At 36.5% G+C, this 23,390-nt stretch overlaps 1 protein-coding gene across 1 annotated transcript in view; it reads left to right on the top strand.

The window, feature by feature from the left end:
* Positions 1-23,390, top strand: part of STK32B (serine/threonine kinase 32B) — a 384,972-nt gene that overhangs the window by 84,256 nt on the left and 277,326 nt on the right. Inside the window, exon 3 of the mRNA XM_007496744.2 lies at positions 12,819-12,970. Coding sequence (XP_007496806.1) covers positions 12,819-12,970 — 152 coding nt within the window. The remainder of the gene's footprint in view (positions 1-12,818; positions 12,971-23,390) is intronic.

The following is a 23,390-nucleotide window of genomic DNA, read 5'->3' as shown; positions in this document are numbered from 1 at the left end:
CTCTGCCACAAGCTTCTAATTCCAACCCATTCATCATTCACCTGTCAAATTGATCTGTTTGACTATGCCACCCTACTGTTCAGTCTCTGTAGGATGAAATAGAAAAATCCTCTGTTTAGTTTTTAAAGCCCTTCATAAATTGCCTATTCCTTACCTTTCTCAGTCTCCTTAAAACCTTACTCCTGACAAAATGCACTAAAATCCACTGATGTTGGCCTCTGATATATCCCACATAGGACACTCCATCTCTTAATTCTGTCCCCCCCCCCCCCCCGGGCTGTTCCCCATGACTAGAATTCTCTCCCTCTATATCTTTTTCTCTTGAATTGCCTCACTTTCTTCAAATCCCAGCTGAAATTTCACCTTCTTCACAAAGCCTTTCCTGATCCCCATTTAGGCTAGTGTCTTTTCTGATTTTCTCCAGTTTATCCTGTATACTGTATATCATGTTCCTACATAGATGTCTATATGCTGCCTCCTTTAAATGAAGCCTTTTGAGAGTAGAGACTGGTTGTTTTTGTGTTCTCAATGTTTAAAACAGTGCATAACACATAAGCACTTAATAAATGTTTGTTGATTTAACATCTAGGTGAAAATTAACAATTAATTCAGGATGGTAGTTTAGAAGAGAAATTAGGGTTGAGTATACAGATTCAGATGTCATCTCCTTGGAGATGATAATACTCAAATTCCTGAAAGGTGATGTGAGGGAATATGAGAAGAAAAGGATTCATAACAGTAGATCCTTGAAGGACATACATAATTAGAGTGTGGGACCTGAATGATAATCTAGCAAAGGAGACTGAGGATTAATCTTCTGAGAAGGAGGAGGAAACCAAAAGGGAAATGTATCCTGAGAGCCCAGGAGGCAGACGTAGTTTTGTTTTTATTTGGTCATTTCAGCCATATCTAACTCTTCATGACCCCACTTGAGGTTTTCTTGGCAAAGATGCTGGAGTGGTTTATCATTTCCTTCTCCAACTCATTACAGAGATGAGAAAACTGAGGGTTAAATGACTTGCCCAGGGTCACAGAGCTAGTAAGTATATGAGGTCAAACTTGAACTCAGGAAGATGAGTCTTCCTGATGTTAGGCTGGGCACTCTATCCACTGAGCCCCCTGGCTGCCTCTAGATATGATCTCTATAATAGTAAAAGCTACAGAATTCAAAAAGAATGAGGATTGAGTAAAGATCTTCACATTATTGTTAACCTTTGAGAGAATATTTCCAGTCTAGTGGTTAATTACAAAACCTACTGTTTTGGGGAAATGCGTAGGATTTGAGGAAGTGCACACCTTAAAAATAGGCAGGTTTTTTCCCCCCCATCTCTTCTCTAGGCATTGAAAGGACTATGAAAGGGGAATGAGAGACAGTATTATAGCTTGACAAAGTAATGTGAGGTTCTAATTTTTTATAACAAGAATTGGGTAATGTGAAACACATTAGTATGTGTCAGAGAAGGGGATCTGGGGGATGCAGTGGATGCAGTGATGACCCTGATATCAGGAAGATTCATCTTCCTGAGTTCAAACATGAGTTAGACACAACTGAATGAGAACAACAAGAAAGGAGTCATGGAATGAGACAGTAGATAATGGAGGATTGAAGATAAAAGAGGAAGTCTCTCGAAGGGGAGGGAAGATGAGACAAATGGAAGATTAGGTGGTCTTTCAAGGAGCAAAGTCTCCTCTTACAGATTGGAGCAGCAGTTCTCAAACATTTTGGTCTTAGGACTCCTTTATCCTTTTAAAATAATTGTGGGCATGTTGTCCTACATTCTAAGTCCAGTTAAGATTAGGTAACAAATGTGTAGTAGTCTTAGCTGTGTGGTTTTCTCAAGCAGTGCTCAGCAGCATGCAAGTAAGAATGGAGAATATGGATTTGTGGGTTGTCGTACAGTCAGCTGGCAAGACATGAGCAGTTTAATAGGATAAGTAATTCAAGAGTGGAACATGGGGCTGAAGTGCTTAATTATGAGGTCAGAACTGCAAAAAGAAGAAAGTGAGGCCAGAATAAGAGATATTAGACTAAGGTATCAAGGAGGGATATACTGAGTGTGATCATGAGGAAAAAGCACACATTTAGGAGAAGTGACACAAAAGGAGAGATGGGAAGATAAGATGTTGTAATTTAAAAAATTAATTTAATGGTTATGGATCTTAGAAATAGAATACTTAGGAGTGATGGTTAGAGCAAGACCATTTGTTAGTAGCAGTCATATGTCATGAAAGTTGGGCATAATAATCTCAATAGTAAAACAATGTGACTATATAAATAGATACAGAAAAGCCTTTGATTAAAATGGCACAACTATTTATTTAAAAATTTAAAAAACCATAGAAAGAGTGATTTTCTCCTTAAATTGATACAAAATCACTTATTCAAGTCAAAAACCTATTATTTGTAATGGAGAAATCTCAGCTTTTCTACTGCGAACAGGCTGTCCAGTTCTTCATTAGAATTCCATTATTAGGGGAGCTTCTGGGTGGTTCAGTGGATTGAGGCCAGGCCTGGAGTCAGGAGGACCTGGGTTCAAATTTGGCATTAGACCCTTCCTAGCTGTGTGATCCTGGGCAATTCACTTGACACCCATCGCCTAGCCCTTACTGCTCTTCTACCTTGTAGTCAATATCTAAGATGGAAGGTAAGAGTTAGAAAAATTCCATTATTAGTTGGCATACTTTCATTCTAGTTATATTAATAAGGCAAGAAAAATGAGTTAATGGAATAAGCCCTGCCAAAGAATAAGCTAAAACATATCTATTTCCAGATGATTTTATGATCTATTTAGAAAACTCAAGAGACTCAACAGAAAAATTATTAAACTTAACAAAATTGTAAGACTTAAAATAAATCCTTCTAAAGTTCCAACATTTCCATATGTCCCTGCCAAAATTACTAAAAGAGAAATATCACTTAATATAAGGCTTTAGATGTTTGAGAATAAATTTACCAATACAATCAAAGTACCTCTTGAATATGGTCATGAAAATATATGTATATATTTTTTGGATCTTTTGGAGAAGTTTATTTATTGAGAATTTTATTTAATCAATTTAGAACATTATTCCTTGGTTACAAGAATCATATTTCTCTTTTTTTTAATGACAGGAAGTGAATAATTATAGAGATTCAATTATTAGGTTGAACTATTAGAAATGAGACAAAAGTATTACCTAAATTAATCTATACATTTAAGGTAATATTAATCAAAGTTCCAATGGTATAGTTCATAGAATTCAATAAAGTGATAACAATTCATATGGACAAACCAAAGATCACAAATATCATTAGTAAACATGGGGAAGATAGGAGGAAATGTGAATTATGATGACAGATATCAAATTATACTTTATTGACCATGTTCTGAAACATACTTGCAGGATGAGGAAGGCTCCATCTTCCTCCCACCCCAATTTAGAATTCTAGGGTATCCTGAGAGGTTTAGGAGTTTAGCAGTGCTTCTTCTCTACCTCTATTTACTTGAGCTGCCCTTTACCTCAGCTGTTTTCCTCACTGATAGATGCCAATTTTTTAACACCCAGGTTCCATTTATCTACTTAATATCAATTGTCCTTTATAGAGGGATTTTTACTTTGAAGATTTAGCAAGAAGAAGGTACAAACCATTTCCTCCAACACCTCAGGCTCTGGATTCAATCAGGCTCAACCAAACTCAGTTTCTATATGCCTTGGTTTCATCAAGTTTATATTCAGATGAATCTTGACTCCTGACTGAATCTTAGTTTCAGCTTCCTCTAAGCTAGGACCATAACAACACTCAAAGACCATTCCCTGTTTCTCTATGGCATTAATGGTACTTTGGCTACAAACTGGATTGCTGGAGTGTCAAGATACTGAGGTGTCTTCTTGACCTTTCAAACCCACAAGGTTGGACACTCCATTCTTTTCACCTAAAATGAAAAAGAAGAAATGCAGACAAAATCCTGGGACCTGTTTCTCATGGTCCCATGGCTTGGATGGAGGGAAGACACCAAGATCTTTCTCTTTGTAGTGTGGTCTCTTACCATATACCATGAGTGAAGGAATTACCAAATGAAGTGAGGAGGGAGTGGTAGGTAGCAATTCCCTAAGGCTAGTCAATGAACCTCATATTCACCAAATTTTAGCAGACTTGAACCAGTTACAGAATGTCTCAGCATGCTCTATAATCTCTCTAAAACATTTCTCTTACATACTATGGACTATCTCAGAAGCAAGCTTCTCAGACATCCATGTAGAAAGACTCTGTGTGAGGCATTCTGTTCATGTGCTAGATGCCCTTTATAGTATTAGAAGTCAGAAAAATTTTAAACTAATTCTGCATAAAATACAGAAAATACATGCATGGAAAAGATTACAATGTCATATTTTGAATCATGTGCATACCAGAAACTTGCATTTTAGAAATTAAATATTGCAAAGCAATAAGTAAAATATTCATTAGTCAACTGAAATTGTTGGGATAATTGTCAGTATTTTGCCAAAATTGGAAAGTATACTTTCATCACATAACCTATACCATTAGAAATTACAGGTGAGAAATGACTTAAATATTTTTATCATAAAATATTACAATCTAATGACAAATTTAAAAAAGTTTTCTAGAAGTGAAAGAGGAAACACAACCATAGGATTATGCACATCATATACTTTCAAGATTGGCCACTGATTTCCAACATTTCTAATCTCTTTAAAACATAATTCTCTTTTAAAAATTTTTGATTAGTCTTCAATTGTTCTTAACGTATCAAACTAGTGTTAGTTGCAAAATAGGTTTGGAATCAAGAACCCATGGTTCAATTCAACTTGACAAATACTTATAAAGTACCTACTCTAAGAGAAGCAACATGCTGCAATGGAGACAGAGCTAGCTAAGCTTAAAGTCAGAAAGTCCTGGATTTGAGTCTTTTATCTGACATATGTGGGCTATGTGTCTGAGAAAATGCCTTAGTTCTCAGAGCCCCCACCAAGCAGCTTTCTAAAAGTCTAAATTGCAAAGCAGGTGCAGATCTGCCTCAGTAGAGAAAGTTTTGTATCATGCAACTCTCTATGCTGAGAGAACTACAGGTCCAAATCAAAAGAAAATATGTAGAAGACACTGTCCAAGGTATTGGGGATATGTTGACCAAAATGAAATTGTCCTTGCTCTGAAGGAGTACGAGTTCTTCTGGGGGAAGATAGAATACTATGTACACAAATATGTAAAAAAGGACTATTAAGGTAGAAGAGAGCAGGAAGAGCAATGGAATCAAGGAAGTTTCCCAGGGGAGGCTACAACTGAATAGAACCTTGAGGAAAGACAGAAATGCTGAGGGATAGAGAGGAAAGGAGGGCAATCAATCCAGGCATGAGGAAGGGCTTCCTAAATACAAAGAAGGGAACTGGAACATTGTCTTCAGGATGGGGAGGGCTAATAGTTCAGTTTGGCTAAAGCAAAGAATTCTTGAAGGTAACTAGTATGAAATAAGGTGAGGTTTTGTTGTTCTTTTAAAGACCTTAGCATTAATACAAAAATCTATCAGCAGACTAAATATTGCTCACATGAAGAAATTATGGAGAAATATGTCCCCATGGGGAGGAAGGTAGGAAAGGGGAAGAGCAAATAAATCTATAGTTTATCCAGAATGTAAAAGATATTCAACAAAAATTAATTAGGCACTTACGGAGTAGGGCACTGTACTAAACAATGGAATTAAAACACTGAAAAGCACAAAAATTTGCCCTCAGTGAGTTTACTGTGTCCTGGAGTGGGAGGAGTAACCATGAATCTATTTACATATGAGTCAAGGGAGACAATGAGAAAAACAAAGAAGAACTCCAGACAAAGTCCTCAGGACTAGTAATAACTCAATAATTCCAAAAGAAAGAAAAAGACCCACATTACCACTGCCTGTTCCTATGCCAACATATTGCTTTATAATTTCAATTTGTGTCTCATTATCTAGTTATACACATTTGGAATTCATTGCTGATTTCCTCTGGCAAGGGAGGTAAAAAATGTTATCTGGCATTCTTTATTAATCTCAATAAATACTCATTGATAAATGGGCATAATAATCAGCTCTGTTCCCATTTGAATATAATCCCATCAGACATTGGCCTACACAGCTGCTGGGCATAATGAATCCCTCCACTTTCCTTAGTGAGAGATCTGATCTTTGGTTTTCAGCAGTTCCGCTGGCTTCCATCTTTGTCCTCAGTGAAATTAACCCTAATTATCTCAAAACCTTTCTCCTGCAAGGGCACTGAGCAGCACACCCAAACCCTTGTGCAACTTGAAGTTTTCCATTCCTATTAATTGACATATTTCCTGGAACTTGGAAGAGGAAAGCAGCTGGAAGAGACTTTCAATAATAACTGGTTCTACCCTCTCAATTTTCCAGACACAGACACTAATGCATGGGAAAGAAGCAATGTGCCCAAGGTGACACAAGTATTGAGTAGCATAACTAGGTTTGGAAGCCATGTTTGTGGGGTTTTTTTTATTCCAAATCCTATTCTCTTTCTTCTCTTTAGAACAGGCTCTGATCCCTAAGGTCCTTTCCATTTCAAATGACGAATTGATCTAGGTCTAAGACCAGAAAAATCATTTCCAACTTAGAGATGAAGAAGGAGGTAGAATTGATCTAGGCTTTGAAAGATGAACAGTATTTCAATAGTAGTTTTGCTTTGTCTTGTTTTTGGAGAAGGTACAGAGGGTACTTTCCAGGGATAAATAATACGATTCACAAAGACATCAAGTAGGAAACCAGTTAATATGTCCAGGGGAAAATAAGTAGGTATGTTTTGTTGGTGCATAAACAATGTGAAGGAATTAGGACAAAATAAGACCAGAAAGTAAAGATTATTGTAGATTGCAGAGGGTCTTGAATGCCAGGCTAAGAAATTTTGGTTATGTGTTGCAGCAAGTATTTTATAACTGATGTGAAAATAATATGTGATGAATCAAATGAGATTGGAGTTGACTCATCTATTATATTTTCCTCAGAGGATGCTCTTTTTTTAATTTTGAAAAGAATGAAATTTCTTCTTGCAGTACTAGCTTCTCTTGTGTTCATCCTACCTTTGACTCTGTAGGATTCTACAGAGCTGATGGGCATCTCAATAAAACCTTTGAATCTGCTTCAGAATATATCTGTTATTACTGTAATAGAATTATTACATATATAACAATATATTTACACTATATATGTTATCAGTTTAACATAATTGTTATATAAACAACTTTATGAAAGTGATGTTTAGCCATAATTCTAAAAGTTTTTTATTTAAACCCTTACCTTCTGTCTTGGAGTCAATATCGTGTATTGGCTCCAAGGCAGAAGAGTGGTAAGGGCTAGGCAATGGGGGTCAAGTGACTTTCCCAGCGTCACACAGCTGAGAAGTGTCTGAGGCCAGATTTGAACCCAGGACCTCCCGTCTCTAGGCCTGGCTCTCAATCTACTGAGTTACCCAGGTGCCCCCAATTCTAAAAGTTTTAAGGAAATACCCATCAGCTTTTGTAGGAGTCAAAGGGGCTGAACACAAGATAAGGTCCCTACTATGAGAAGAAATTTCATTTTCTCCAAGATTTAAAGATCCCCCCAAAAAGAGCATCCCTAAACCTTTGCAGGGGTCCCCAAATTTTTTACACAGGGGGCCAGTTCACTGTCCCTCAGACTGTTGGAGGGCTGGACTATAAAAAACAAACAAACTATGAACAAATCCCTGGGCAGCATTATACACAGTTTGGAATCTCCTCCCCCAGATCACTGCTCACCATGCCAACGTCTTCCATTGTGCAGCCACATAATCCTTTGCATGGCACCTCATTCTCATTCAATTACTCTCAGAACAGGGTGCCACACAAAGGATTATGTCATCGGAAGTAGTACCGTACATGAGCATCTGCATATGACCACCAATGAATAAGGTGCCCCTTCCAGAAGTGCAGTGGGGGCTGGATAAATGGCCTCAGGGGGGGTTGCATGTGGCTCACAGGCCATAGTTTGGGGAACCCTGCCCTAAGGAGACTGAAATAGGTGAATTTGTATCAAATTAACTCCAATTTCATTTATACATGTGATACATAAATACACATAGAATTACATATATACACAAGTAATGTCTTTATACCTGTACTTATATATACATATATGACACCCATCTATATATCTGTTGTCTATTTCTCAGAGCTCAGAAACAGACAGTTCAAGTGACTGCTACAGGCATCCAGAGCAAGTTAATACTGGAAATAAAATCAGTCACAGCCTTAAATTTTTAAGTCTTAAACATCAAATCCCATATTTGGTACTGTGAAACTGCAGGTCAGTTATGAAATATTTTTGGACTTGAGTTTCCTTCTTTGCAAAAGGATGCACTTGGACCAGCTAATCTCTAAATACTATGAACCCAAAGACATGAATATGCATGAGTTTTGGAAGCTTGAGAGATAAACTTCCTGGGCAGCAGTTCTGCACGAACTCTAAAATTTATCTTATTTGATTCTCTCTCTAACCTTTAAGGGAACTTGGGCATATATTACTATACCCATTTTATAGATGGGTAACCGTTAGGTCAAAAAAGGCAAAAGATTCATCCAAAATCATGGCGGTTATTAGCCAAAGAGGAGGAACAGGAACCTCTTTCTCTGGCTTCCTATCCATGATTAAATCCATCATATTTTTAGACCTTGTCTCACTTCAGAAAAGTCAAATTTTTGAAGTTGTTTTTTTTTGGGGGGGGGGGAGAGTGAGAGGTTGCATAAATAAACACTCTATAATTTGAAGTATAATATTCTTATTTTATTTTGAGAAATATCCCAGCCCCAAATGGTCATTGAGATGAGGCAGGTACTTGTTTTCCTTCTTATTCCTCAGGAGCAAAGGGGCCAGACTTCCAGATAACCTTCCTCATCTCATCAGTGGAGCCTGTGGAAGCCACAGGCTATACCGAGACACCATCCAATTAAAGTCTAATCTTTTCATGATGATGTAGCTGACCTAGACTTAAAGGCTTTTCCTAGCCCAGCAGAAGTAATGTCTGCTGAATATCTTATTTTTAAACCCAAACAAGAAGAGATAGATGAGCAATTTTAATTACTAGCATGGTGAGCTGAATTCTTTATACACAGGGGCTACTCGGAGATTTGTGCCGGAGTGAATGTTGAAGACACAATAACATTTTCCTGGCATTTCTGCGGTCACCAGCATGTGAAAAAGGCAGCAGTGCCAATGTCTAAAATATTGCCCCATGCCCTCCAGAGTTCTAAAAAGGGCACTTCAGTGGTGGATTTCTCTTTATAGGACTAGATTTCCTCCTAGAAAAAGAATAAACACAAAAGCCTTTTGAATTGCTTTTCTTTCCAGGAAAGTAGAAAAAAACTTCTTTTAAAAAAGCATTTCCAAGAAGAGATTAGCCTTTGTCTATATATTCCTACAAGACCTTTTTTTCTTCTTCTCATAATACCTTCAAGGTGCATCAGCTTCAGGACTGTAGGCGGCCATCAATATTGGAAGCTTAAAATGAACCAGGAAGGCGAGTGCACACTTTCCATCACCCATGAAGCTTGAAAAGGATCCTTTAGGATATTTATTAATAAAAGAACAAAAATGTTTTGAATGAGATTAATAACCACTACTGGAGATGTTGGCTTCGCCAGGATTTGTTCCCTCTAGTGATCAACAGGTTTTTCCTGCTCATATTGGCATAGTAGGGATGTATGTAAGGAAAACAATTGAAGCCCACTTGCTGATACCTTGTCTATTTGGACCTGGAGGATACAAGTAAAGGGAAAGGCAGAGTGATTGCATGTACAAACAAATTCAGAGGAGCACATTCTTTTTCCAGGTCTTATATCTCAAGAGAGTCCCATTAAATGGGCATATATAATTTAGATTTAATTTGTTTAAAATTTTTTAAACCTTTATCTTTATTTTATTTTAATAACAAATTGCCACAAAAGTTTTCCAAATTTATATGATTCATGTTGTCTCCCTCCTTACTTCCTCTCTCCCAGAGCTGACAAGCAATTCAATCTGGGTTGAGTGGCCCTGGGCAGAAGCTTGATTCTTATAGCTCCCAGGCTGGGGAAGGGGAGGGAAGGAACATAAGTCTTATAACCAAGGAAAATTATTCTAAATCATCTAATTAAATAAAATTTAAAAATTAAAATAAAAAATAAAATGAGGAACTAATGCCAAAAAAAAAAAGACCAAGCCATGGACAACTGCCTATCTCAGAGAGAGTTGCTATACCCCCCTCCCCCCAGACATGAAATGCTTGGTCTAGACTCAAAAAAGAAATGTAGGTAAAATGTTTTCTTTGTGGCAAACCCAAAGTCAGTGGGACAGATATTAGAGATAGGAAAAGGGACTTGATTTGTAATTTTATTTACATACTGGGAACTTCCAAGTGAGGAAGTTCCTTCAGTCAATTGATTACAGCATAAGGGTAAGTGACTTGTACGTGTTTGACATTTAAACAGTATGTGCCAAAGGTTAGACTTGAATCCAGGTCTTCCTGACTTTGAGGTCAGCTCTCTGACCACTATACCAAACTATCTCTCTATGTTGTTGAATCATTTCAGTCACATATGACTCTTTATAATCCCCATTTGGTGTTTTCTTAACAAAGACCTTGGAGTGGCTTGCCATTTCCTTCTCCATCTCATTTTACAGCTCAGGAAACTGAGGCAAACTTGTCCAGGGTCTTAGAACTTCTTGATTCTTGCCACTCTATTCACTGCACCACCTAGCTGTCCCAAGCTGACTCGCCAGGCAAATTTTATTATTTCCACTTTAAAAATAGAGAAACTAACCCTCAGGCAGAGGAAGTGACTCTTAAGTTCATTGGTTTTAGCCACCTAGAGTTCTCCAACTCTGTAGTATCATATCCACTGGAAAAAAAAAAGAATAACAAAATCCTTGTAACATATTCATAATGAAAGAAAACAAATTCATGCATTGACTCTCCTCTCTCTCTCTCTTCCTCCTCTCTCTTTCTCCCTCCTCTCTGTCTGTCTGTCTGTCTGTCTCTCTCTGTCTCTGTCTCTCTTCTTCCTCCTCTCTCTCACCCTTCTCTCTCTGCCTCTCTTCTCTCTCTGTCTCTGTCTCTTTCTGTCTCTCTGTGTCTCTCTGCCTAGAGTCTATCACAAGTCTGTTAGAAAGTGGGTTGTATCATTAATCATCAGTCCTCTGGAATCATAATTGGTTACTATGTTGATCAGAGTCTTTTAAAATCATTTGTCCTTATAATATTCTTGGTGTACAGATTCTTCTGTTTCTTTTCATTTCATTCTCCATTAATTCCTATGAGTCTCCTCAGGTTTTTCTGATATCATCCCTTTTATCAGTATAATAGTATTTTATTACATTCATAGTCCATAATTTATTTAGGTATTTCCCAGGTGATGGCTTTGCCCCCTAGTTTCTGATCCCTTGCCACCAGTAACATAAATGCTACACACACACACACAAACACACACACATATTTGCATATAAATGTGCTTTTCCTCTTTCTTAGATTTCTTTAAGGCATAGATCTGGGAGTAGTATAATTGGGTAAAAGACTATATACAAGTTTGGTAACTTTCGGGGTATAGTTCTAAAGTGCTTTATAGTATGACTAGACCAATTCACGGCTCTACCAATAGTTCCTGTTTTCTCAGCGTTCTCCTAGAGTTTGGCATATTCCTTTAATGTCAACATTGCCAATCTAGTGCATTCTAGGACTGCTTTAGTAGTAGTAGTCCAGAGTCATCTTAATTTGTGTTTCTCTAGATATTAGCAATTTGGAACATTTTCATATGGCTATTGATAACTTGGGTTTCCTTCTTTAAGAATTGCTGTGTGTGTGCAACTGGGTAGCTCAGTGGATTGAGAGCCAGTCCCAGAGACAGAGGTCCTGGGTTCAAATTTGACCATAGAAGCTTCCTAATTGTGTGACCATAGGCAAGTCACTTAATCCCTGTTCCCTAGCCTTTACCACTCTTCTGCCCTAGTATTGATTCTAAGGTGGAAGGTAAGGATTAAAAAAAAATTGCCTGTTGGAGGTGTAGTTGGGTGTTTCAGTGGATTGGTAGGTAGGTCTAGAGATGACAGATCCTAGGTTCAAATCAGGTCTCAGACACTTCCCAGCTGTGTGACCCTGAGCAAGTCCCTTAATCCCCCTTCCCCCCATTACCTAGTCCTTACCACTCTTCTACCTTAGAACCAATATATAGTCAATGCTAAATGTTTGGTCTCAGACACTTCCTGGGCAAACCACTTACCCTCATTTCCTAGACCTTTCAGCTCTTCTAACTTGGAACCAATACTTATGCATTGATTCTAAGATGGAAGGCATGTAGTCTGTGACCATTTGTCAGTTGGGGAATGACATAGCCCTTTAAGGTCTACAAAGTGCTTTCTTCACAACAGTCCTGTCAGGTGGGTAGGTGCAAACATGACTGTCCTCATTTTATAGAGAAGAATAATAAGACTCAGAGGTGAAGCAGGATGTCCATTAGTTCCACAGCTATTAAGTGTAAGCTAGGACGTGACCCATCCAGTCTGGTCTCTTCCCTTAAGATCTCGCCACATAGTCATTATAATTGTGAGTAGGCTACGGCTGTCATAACAAGAAGGTCATGTAATATTAATTTCTTGGTTTTTGCTCTTTTTGTATCATTAGTAATAGAACTAGGAGCAGCTACCTTTCAGAACTCTCAGTGAGGTTATTGTGCTGAAAAGGTTGACCGAAGACTCAGGCTAGGGAAGCACATAGGAGTAAGCGTGAAGGAGATGTGAATTTCCTTGCAGAAATGAACTCTTTTTTGTGTCTTGCCCCTCACCCAGGTATGCATCGTGCAGAAGAGGGACACTAAGAAAATGTATGCCATGAAATACATGAATAAACAGAAGTGTATTGAGAGAGATGAAGTTCGGAATGTCTTCAGAGAGCTCCAGATCATGCAGGGCTTGGAGCATCCCTTCTTAGTCAATTTGTGGTGAGTCAATCTTGTTTTTTCAACTTTGATGATGACTGTAATATGAATTCCTCATGGAATAAATTCAAATCGGGTTCCCTTGAAAGGATTCTTGATGTTATAAATAGACACACATTTCCTTTCCTTGGTTGAGCTAGTAAGTTTACACTATTTAGAAGATACAGTTTATGCTCAAATATTTAAGCGACTGCCTTTTAAAAAAATATTCACAAAACTGCTTCCCAGAAAAAAATAGATATATAAGACATCTTTCAACCTTTATCCACTATTAGGAAAGGATATATGCCGCCTTTGATTTGAGGGCTTTCCTGTCAACTGTTCATTTATATCTTTAACTCTCTATATGCCACATCCCCAGTAAATGCATTTTTGTATTATTATACAAAATTATATTTTGTATATTATTATTGTATGTATAAGTATTATAAATCTTTGAGATCAGAGTTTATCTTTGGTTATTTATCTATTTATTGATTGATTGATTGTATCCTTAGTGCCTTGGAAGGATTGTGCCTTGTCCCTAATAGGTACTTTATAAAAGTTTGTAGTATTGGATTATATTTGCCAGAGTTTGACTGCCATAGGGTGAATTTGGAAGAATATTGTCCTTCTGAATGCATTAGTCATAAAATAGCCTCTGAAAAGGCTTAATTTTCTGTGAACTAATGAAAGTGTGAAAAGCTTCAAGGGAATAAAAAGCAGAGACATCAAAGGGTAGTTTAGCTAGGCAGTTAATCAGACTGATCAGAGGACCAGATCAGCAGTAATTCCCCTCTCCCCAAATCGCTGGCCTTTTTTACTAGTCAAGGTGTGCACAAGGACAGATTATATTAGGAATAAATTCTGCCACTCTCAGTAGTGTCCTGTTTAACTGATTACTCACTAGACCACTAAGTGACAAAAATATGAAGGGAAACATTTTGTCATACATGAAAAATATGCCTTATTTCATTTGTTCTCTTAATTTTACCAATTCACCTTCAAAGGAACAGCTCCCTGGACCCAAGATCATAGTGTTTTGGAATTGGACAATACCTTAAAAATCCTCTAACCTATCCTCTTTCTGCATATAAATGAGGATAATTGAGGCCCCCAAAGGTTAATGACTTGCCCAAGGTCACTTAGCTGCTTGAGGAGGACTTGAGACTAGATTTTTTTTTAAATTTAAAATCCAATACTCTTTCTACTACATTGCAAAGGAAATAGCATGGAAGGATTGAACAGTACCAGTAGGAAGATATACATATACCAGGAAAAATATTTTAGATATTACAGTTTTGAAAAATTTATGGGGAAAATGTACAAATTGTATGTAATTGGTTGAATAAGGAGTTACAATGCCTTTCATTTGTTGGGCACATTCAAATAAAGAACTTGGGGTGACCAAACAACATCACATTCCAAGAGTCCTCCAATGGGATTGTGATTTTTTTTAAACCCTCATCTTCTGTCTTAGAATCAATATTAAGTATAAGTTCCAAGGCAAAAGAGAGGTAAGGGCTAGATAACTGAGGTTAAGTGACTTGCATAGGGTCACATTGCTAGGAAGTGCCTGAATCCAGATTTGAACCCAGGACTCCTGTCTGTAGATCTGAGCCACCTAGATGCCCAAGACTATGATATTTTGAAGATGAGTTGCACTTACCTCAGAAATACTATTTTATTTTCTACCTTTTGCTCTTCTTCTCAATGTCTTTGACACACAAATATATTGATTACAGCTATGGGGGATGTTTGATTAGCTCCAAGCATTTTTTATTCTACCATCCTAGAAACCAGAAGCAGGACCTCTATTATTATTATTCTTATCAGAAAAGAAATGAGATTCTTTTCTTAGGGTATGTGGGTGGGAAAGGGGATAGAGTGCTGAGCCTGGAGTCAGGAAGATTTGAGTTCAGATTTGGCTTCAGATACTTGCTAGCTGTGTGACTTTTGGCAAATCATTTAACTTTGCCTCACTTTCCTCATCTGTAAAATAGCAACAATAATAGCATCTATCTCCCAGGGATATTGTGAGACCCAAATGAGAAAATAGTAAGGAGCTTAACCCAGGGCCTGGCATGTATATATAAATGTTATATGAATATTTTTCATTATTATTAACATTTCACTTTTCTGGTTATCTTTTTTGTATGTAACAATATAATTGTAACATAATAATATAATACATAGCTGTCGTTTTTAATAAATATGTAATAAATTATAATAAATACACTTATCCAAGAGAAACAAATTCTCACATTAGCTATGTCCAAAAATCTGTCTTATTCCCCCCCCCCCCAAATTCCCCTCCTCTCCCTACATCAAGATGGCAGGTAATATAATATAGATCATATATACATTAACATATAATAATTCCTGTACATCATGATGCAATTCACTTTTTAAAAGCACTTTTCTCACAACCTGTGAAAAAGGTCATACGTATAAGAATCATTCTTTCTATTTTACTGATGAAGAAATTGAAACCATAAGAGGTAAAGTCTTCTACCCATAGTTCACCCATCTGAGAAGTCTCAGAATCATGGAAACACTTGGACTTTTGGTGCTACATTCAATATTTTTTCCACCATGTCCTATTATCTTCCCCTGAACTCTATCATTTTGAGGCTCTCCTGATGCTTTCTCCTCAAAGTTTACTTCCTTCTCACTAGTTGCTGGGGGAAAATGGGTCATTTTCTGGGAATGTGTTCCATTGCTCATAAGAACACCATCCCACTCTATTAAATGGGCGCCATTTTTAGATCTCGTTACAGAGAGAATGAGTTATCACAGCCTTGGAATGTCTGACAATTCCCTTTCTTGCTATTTTTCTTTCTTGTGACACTGGAACAGGCAACAGTGTCCAATTTATTTGTTTGCTTGACAATTCTGACTAGACATAATTAATGTATCCTGAGCTTTTCTGCCAGTAATTGCTTAAGTTGAGTCGTGGAACCCTATATTTTTACTTCATGTAAGGAGTAGTGGTCTAATTTACCTAGGCTGGGAGTCAGAAGAGAGAAAAGTTGAGTAGCAGAAAAAAGGCAGAAGAAGGAACATCAAAGACCTCCATGTGGCTATAACAGTCCTTAGAAGATAGGAAGTGATTTTGTATTCCCAGTTAGATGACGTTTAATGATGAAGTGATCATAATTTTTTGCCTTTAGAATATAGTTTCAGAAATCTATTAACATTTACCCAGGAGGCTTTTTATTCATCAGAATCTATAGGTTAATTAGACTTCTTACTCAAAGCAAGAGCAGCTCTATGCTTTTTTATTGCTCAGTGTAGCAGTGAGGTGAAATAGTGGATGGAGCTTCAGATCTGAAGACAGGAAGACCTAAGTTCAAATCTGGCCCCAGCATTTCGTAGTAGTACAACCCCAAGCAAGACACTTGACCCTGTTCACCTCATCTGTAAAAAGATCTTGGGAAGGAGATGGTAACCCTCTCCAATGTCTTTGCCAATAAGAGTCCAAATGGGGTTATGGAGAGTCAGATACCTCTGAAATGAATGAACAATTACATGTATAGGGTGCCATAGTAGGAAGAATGCTGCACTTGGCATAAGAAAACTTGAATTCAAATACTAATTCTGCTTACTTAGGACACTTATAGACTTGAATACAAGGAATCTTAATCTGATATGTTAATTTAAGGTACTCCTTCACAACAGATATTTCAATATGACCAGTTTCCTTTGTAATCTTTTTTAAAATTTTATTTTCCACATTATTTTATATTCCACATTCAAATACATTATTCTTACAAAGGGTTCATAGGTTTCACTTCATAGCCCAAACTGTCCATGACATAATATATGGTGAATAGTCTTTCTAGATCTTATGACTATGGTATGCTTTTGTTTATTGTTGCTTGCCTATGTGGCTATTTGTTTATTCATTGATCTATCTATTCATGTACTTCTATTTAATCCACTTATTTTCCTAGTCATATGTTTGTTCATTTCTTGTCCACTATTTACTTTTTTTCAGAAAGCTAGGTAGTAGTGGATAGAGTGCTGATCCTAGAGTGAGGAAGATCTGAGTTCAAAAGTGGTCTCAGATATGTCCTAGCTGTGTGACCCTGGCAAATCATTTACCCTCTACTTATTTCAGTTTCCTCAACTGTAAAATGGAAATAATAATCCCACATCTCCTCTAGCACATACCTTTCAGAGTTTTTGTGAGGATCAGAAGAAATAATATTTGTAAAGAAAAAGCAAAATCCAGTGCACAGGGCAATGACAATGACAAGGACACTAAGGCAAATAGTGAAGATGAGAAAAATTTTCCACTCAAAGATGTTACCAAGATATCTAGGACAGCTTGTGTGTTATATTCAAAGGTTCATAGACAGTTTACTACCCAGGAATTAGATTCCCTGAAGAAAAGGTTTCCAAAGTTTATTGATGAGCCCTATAAAACTCATAAGGAGCTGAAATGTGCTTCCTGAATTTTTGAACCCAATTTTCAGGATGTGGAATAAATACTTGTTCCCTTTTTTCCTATTTTTACCTATCATCTATTAATTAATTTTTCTGTCCACACATCTATTCATATATTTCTTCATTTATTACTGGTACACTGAGGTCATAGAGTATAAAGCAACAACTCTTAACCTGTAGTTCATGATTTTTTTTAAATTTGATAATTACACTTCATTATAATTGAATTTTTTTGTAATCATCTGTATTTAATCTTATACATAATTCTGAGAAAAGGTCCATGGCCTTTATTAGGCAGTCAGAGGAGTCCCTATCTCACACAAGGTTAAGACTTCTTGGTCTGGTGAAAAAAGCACTGCAATGCAAATCAAAAGGCTAGTCCTCATCTTTTTACTTGCTATATGACCTTTAGGCAAGCCACTTCACTTCCTTATTTCAGTTTCCCTATCTGTAAGATAATCTTGGATTAGATAGATTCTGATGTCCCTTAGATGTCAGATTCTAAACATCTTTCTTCCCAAAATGGCTGGACCACCCCATAGCTCTCCCAAGAGTTCAGGAATGTGCCAGTTTTGTCACATTCTTACCAACATTTGTTATTTTTCTTTATTTGTCATCTTTGCCAATGTGTTGGATGGGAGGTAGAAATTCAGAGTAGCTATAGTTTTCATTATTAGACATCTGGAGTATTTTGAATGAATGAATGAATAATTTGTAGGCTGTTGATGGCTTGAATTTATTCTTTTATTTTGGTTACAGTAATTCATGAATACTTTTTATGAGGTGTAGAGGGAGTAACTTTAGATATCGTTGAAATAGTGTAGGCACATCTCAATGGAACCACAAATCTTTGAAGTATTGAAGCATCTAGTTCTTTACTATAATTAAGAATTTCCACACCTGACACTCTATTGGATTCTTATAATAACTCTATAAGGAAGACAGGACTGGAATTATTTTAATTGCTCCATTGGCCCCAAAAGACAGAACTCAACTGGTGGTTAGAAATCATAAAGCATTGGTAAGCATTCTTTTTGGTGTGCTGATATGTAACCATTGAAACCACTTAATAATGGAATGGGTGCCTCAGAGCATTGAGAAGGTCTGTGAATGGAGTGACCCAAGTAGGAAGCAGTATAGTACAAAGGAAAGGTGGATAGATTTGGAATCTGAAGACCTTAGCTCAGGTTACTATCTGTGTGTCCTTGGGTAAAGCACTTAACCTCTCTGGACTTCTGCTTCTTCATTAGTAAAATAATAGAGTCTGATTAGATGACCTCTAAGTTCTCTTCTAGTTTTAAATCTGTGGTGGAATAAACTATTTATTGGTGATATTATGGTCCAGTATTATACTGGATGACTTCTCTCTTTTTAAAAATAGTTTCTTTCTCCCCAATTACATGTAAAACCAATTTTAAAAATTCTTAAAAAAATTTTTTTTCAGTTCCAAATTCTCTCCCTTCCTCTACTTCCTCCTCCTTGGGACAACAAGGAATCTGATATGAATTTTACATTGTAATCATGTAAAACATTCTTCCATATTGGTCATTTCGTGGAGGAGACTACAAACAAAAAAAAATGGAGAAAGCAAAATATGGTATGTTTTGGAATGTATTTAGACTTCATCAATTCTTACTCTGGAGGTGTTAAGAGTCCTTCAGGATTGTCTTGGATCATCTATTGCTGAGAAGAGCCAAGTCATTCACAGTTGATCATTGCTCTTACTGTGTACAATGTTCTTCTAGATCTACTTAATTCACTTTGAGTCAGTTCAGGTAAATTTTTCTAGATTTCTTCTGTAATCAATGTGTTCATCATTTCTTAGGGCACAACAGTATTCCATTACAGTGACATACCACAATTTGTTTAGCCATGCCCCATTGATGGACATGATTGGATGGCTGCTAGGGGCCCTTCCACTTCTAAGACCCAGTGATTATTATCTCCATTTGGAAACTGACAAAACTACTGTTGAGAAAACTACTGTTGAAGGTCACAGAGTTAGTAAATATTAAAGCCACCTCGAACATCATTTTTTCAGCTTCAAATCTAGTATTCTTTACTATGTCCTATGATAGTATGGGGACTCTGTACTATTCTTCCTGAGGGAGAAAAATAACAGAATAAGAAAAATGTAAAATGTCTTGCTGAGATGATAAGAACAAAATGACTAGCAAGGGCTTCTGGTGGGAAAAAAGAAATGTCACTGTCCCTTGGAGGACTTCAGCTAAAGGAAGTGAGAGCTCAGTAATATTTTATTTTTCCATGAAAAACTAAATAAAACTGCATCAGCATGGAATATGTTATAATGGGAAATGTTTACTCACCAAGAAGATTTTAATTATATTTGAAATTTTGGTGCTGCTGATCTTTGAGTTTTTTTTTCAATTCTTAGAAGTAATAGATAAAATGCAAGGAGGAAAAACAATAATTCTTGAGATGTGGCATGACTTGGGATAGGTTTCTCATTCTCTGGCTTGCTCCCTGAAGGAGGATGGGTGAATATCTTTTATTTTTTGTGACTCCATTTTCTAATCAATAAAATGAAGGAACTGGATGAAATGATATTGTATGGTACATTAGAAAGAACATTAGATTGGAGTCAAAACTGACTTGAAACCCCATTTTTCTTAACTCTATTACCTTAGGAAAATCACTCTGATTTTTCCAAGTCAGTTTCCTCATATGTAAAATAGGCAGGTTGGATTCTTTCCAAAATCCCCTTTTAGTGTTACATCTAGAACCCTCCCTAAATATTTCTACAGAGTCCCAAAGATAAAGGGAAGAGCTTGGCCATGCTTTGTGTTAGGGCACACAGACTCTTAATGTATATGTGAATACTCACAGATGGTTGAGTCCTGAACCATTCTCTTACCCAGGGAGATTTCAAGAATTATTGATTAGATTGAATATACATATAAATCAAAGGAATAGTTATGGACTTCATGAGACTATACTGGCAAAATTTGACAGGTACAATAGAAAATGTTCTTCAAAAAAGGTCACCTGATTTTGAGTAATTCAATTATAGAACAAATGTTGAGCCAATTGGATGGGGGAAGAGCATATAGACATTAGACAAGTATTTTGAATGGACAACTATGTTCTTACTCTTTTATTAAGCCCTTATTTTCTGTTTTAGTAACAATTCTGTCAGAAAGGTAAGAGCTAAGCAAATTAGGGTTCAGTCTCTTTACTAGGGTTAAACAACTAGGAAGTTTCTCAGGTCAAATTGGAAGCCAGATCCTTCTAAGTCTAAGTCCAGCACTTTATCTACTGAACCACTTTGCTGCCCCTCATGTGCCCAGTCTTATGCTAGGAATTCTAGGGTACAGAAAGTCAAGAAGTTTGGGACATGACTTCTGAACTCAAAGAGCTTACAATTTAGGTAGGGAGATCCTAAATAAGGCAAGAACCATATTAGGTAAATACATGTTCACATTTCCGAAAAAATCCACATCATGATTATAAAACCATTGTTGAACATATATTATGGCAGAATAGGAAGATTATAAAAGAATCTTTCTTCTGTCTGGCAGAGAAATTTTCAACGTGGAAAAAGAAAGATAATAGAATGTTGTAGATAAAAGGGAGATGATATTTTCATTGTGAACATTGTTATTAGTCACTTATGAAGCCAATAGAAAAATTCCTTTGGTCTTGAATAGTGTTGACTTGAGAGGAAAACATATTTTTTTTTAAATCTGAAAGTAATTATTTTAGCTCATTTTCTGATACAGCAACCATATATATCCTGAGTAAATTTCCTCCTTACCACTTGTAGCAAGCTTTGAAAACAGATCATGCTTCGCCAAACATTAGCTACCTCCAAGGCTAATGATTTAGACCACTTTGCCAATAGTGCAATGACTAGTTAGTAAATTAGCCCTTGATTATTAATTAATTAATAATTAAGTACCAAGATTATGTTGATAAATGATAAACCTTAATGGTTACTAATTGCAGAGAGTTCTATATCATTTCCAGGATGAGTCATTGTCCCTATCTTTTCTTATCTGAGGTGAGTTTTTTGAGTTTTATTTTTTCTTTGTTTATCAGAATATATCCAAAAGCCCAATTGCATAAACAAAAAAAAATAGCCTAAAATTTGCTTTTCATTTTGAACTAAATGAAGGAGGAAGTGTAATGGGGTACTAAGACCAAAGGACTTTGATTAAGAGACCTGGGCTCAATTTTTAGCTTGGTTACTTGGTTATAACAACTTATGCAGTTGACTTCTCACCAGGCTTTAATTTTTTCATCTGTAAAATTAAGACATTGTACGACAGGATTACTAAAGTTGTTTCCAGAATATTCTGTGTCTTAAGATTTCCCCCTCTCCTTCATTACATTCTTCCACTAGAATGTTATTCCTTTAGGGCAATGCTGTTCAATGAATTTTTTTTTGTCTCTGTCTTTTCAGTACTTTAGCAAAGAGCTTTATATACAGTAGATTAGTTGAATAAATGCATTTTAAATTAAAGTGGATCCCTTCCAGTTATAAAATTTCATGTGCTAAGATCCCTCTTTCTGATATTCTTTTATTCTATGAAAGGATGGTTAGGACCTGAAGATACAGATTTACATTTAACACTGGGAAGAATACTCAAATGATTGAACCCTAGTTCAAATGCTACATTCTCCATGAAGCCTTCCCTATTCCTTTCCAATCCTATTTTAGGGGAAATAAAGAAACATTTTTTGGAAAAAAATCAATTAAAAAATAGAAAATATAGACTTCAAGAGCATGTTTTTGGTCTTTCTGTGTATCCTGAGCACCATAGCACAGTGCTTGGGACATGAAAAATACTTAATAAATACTCAAAGATTTGTTGTTCTATAAAATTCTTAGGATGTAAGTTTCTGTCTCATCAAATAGGGAACTCATCTGTATCTACAGGATCTTGCTTATCTCTTATTTTTGTTCAACCTGCTTTGTTCTTTGTTCAACATCCCTTATGTAGGTTACCCATGACTCCTCCCAGCCATTGGAGCTCAACCCTAATTCTATTTCTGTCCTAAAAACAAAAACAAATGCTATGTGAATATAAATTCCTCGTATCATCACTGAAACTAGTAGAGGAAGCATGAAACAGACAGAAATGATGATTATAAAACAAACTTCAGTATGACAACAGAGGCAATGATCCTAGAAGAGTGGACAGAGCCCCAGGTTCAAGTCCTGCTGGTCTGGCTTAATCGCCATAAGCAAAATATACCACAATGCCTCCCAGTCAGCTTTCTAATACTATAAATTACAGAAGAGTTACAAAGAAGAGAGTTTCTACACCTGAACTTCCCCACATGAATGGAATTGTAGTTCTAGATTCTCAGAAACCAAGTAAACAAGAAATGTATTAGAAAAATACAAACGCGGTGCCCCAAGATTGAAAGAAGAAAGTGTTACTCTTTGTTGGATTGGCCCCACAAAAGTAGCCTTAAAGGGTGGGTATGATATTAATGATGTGAGAGAAAGGGGACAGTATTATAAACAAAAAAAGTCCATAAGCTAAAGCTTAGATTCAGAAAATTAAGGGTTTCATTTGGAGGGGAATGAATGGTCCAGTGTGTTTGGAGCAAAGAGTGTGTTCTTGGCAGATGAGATTTTCTATATGCCAATGTTATAAACCTGATCAATGTTCTTACTTAGAGGAAGAATTATTCTTTAGATTTTAAATGACTAAAGTAACATCAAAAAACCATAAAATGATCATGTCATTATTAAATGGGAAATAAGTGGATTTTATTTTTAAAATCACATAATTTGTAGCAAGAGTGCTAAAAAGGGAATTAAAAGCCTAGGTTTGGGAGATGCAACTCTGCCACGTGACATTATTTGAGTCACTTAGCCAATCTAGCCTCAATTTCCCCATTGTTACAATATAGGCAGCACTCCTTACACTACTTACCCCTAGAGATGTTTTCGGAAAAGTATTTAGCAAACCTTAAAATTCTCTAGCAATATGAATGGTCACTATGATTATTGCTTCTA

This window comes from Monodelphis domestica, chromosome 6 (genome assembly GCF_027887165.1).
Source record: "Monodelphis domestica isolate mMonDom1 chromosome 6, mMonDom1.pri, whole genome shotgun sequence".
Classification (NCBI taxonomy): domain Eukaryota; kingdom Metazoa; phylum Chordata; class Mammalia; order Didelphimorphia; family Didelphidae; genus Monodelphis; species Monodelphis domestica.
This window is presented reverse-complemented; position numbering and strand designations above follow the sequence as displayed.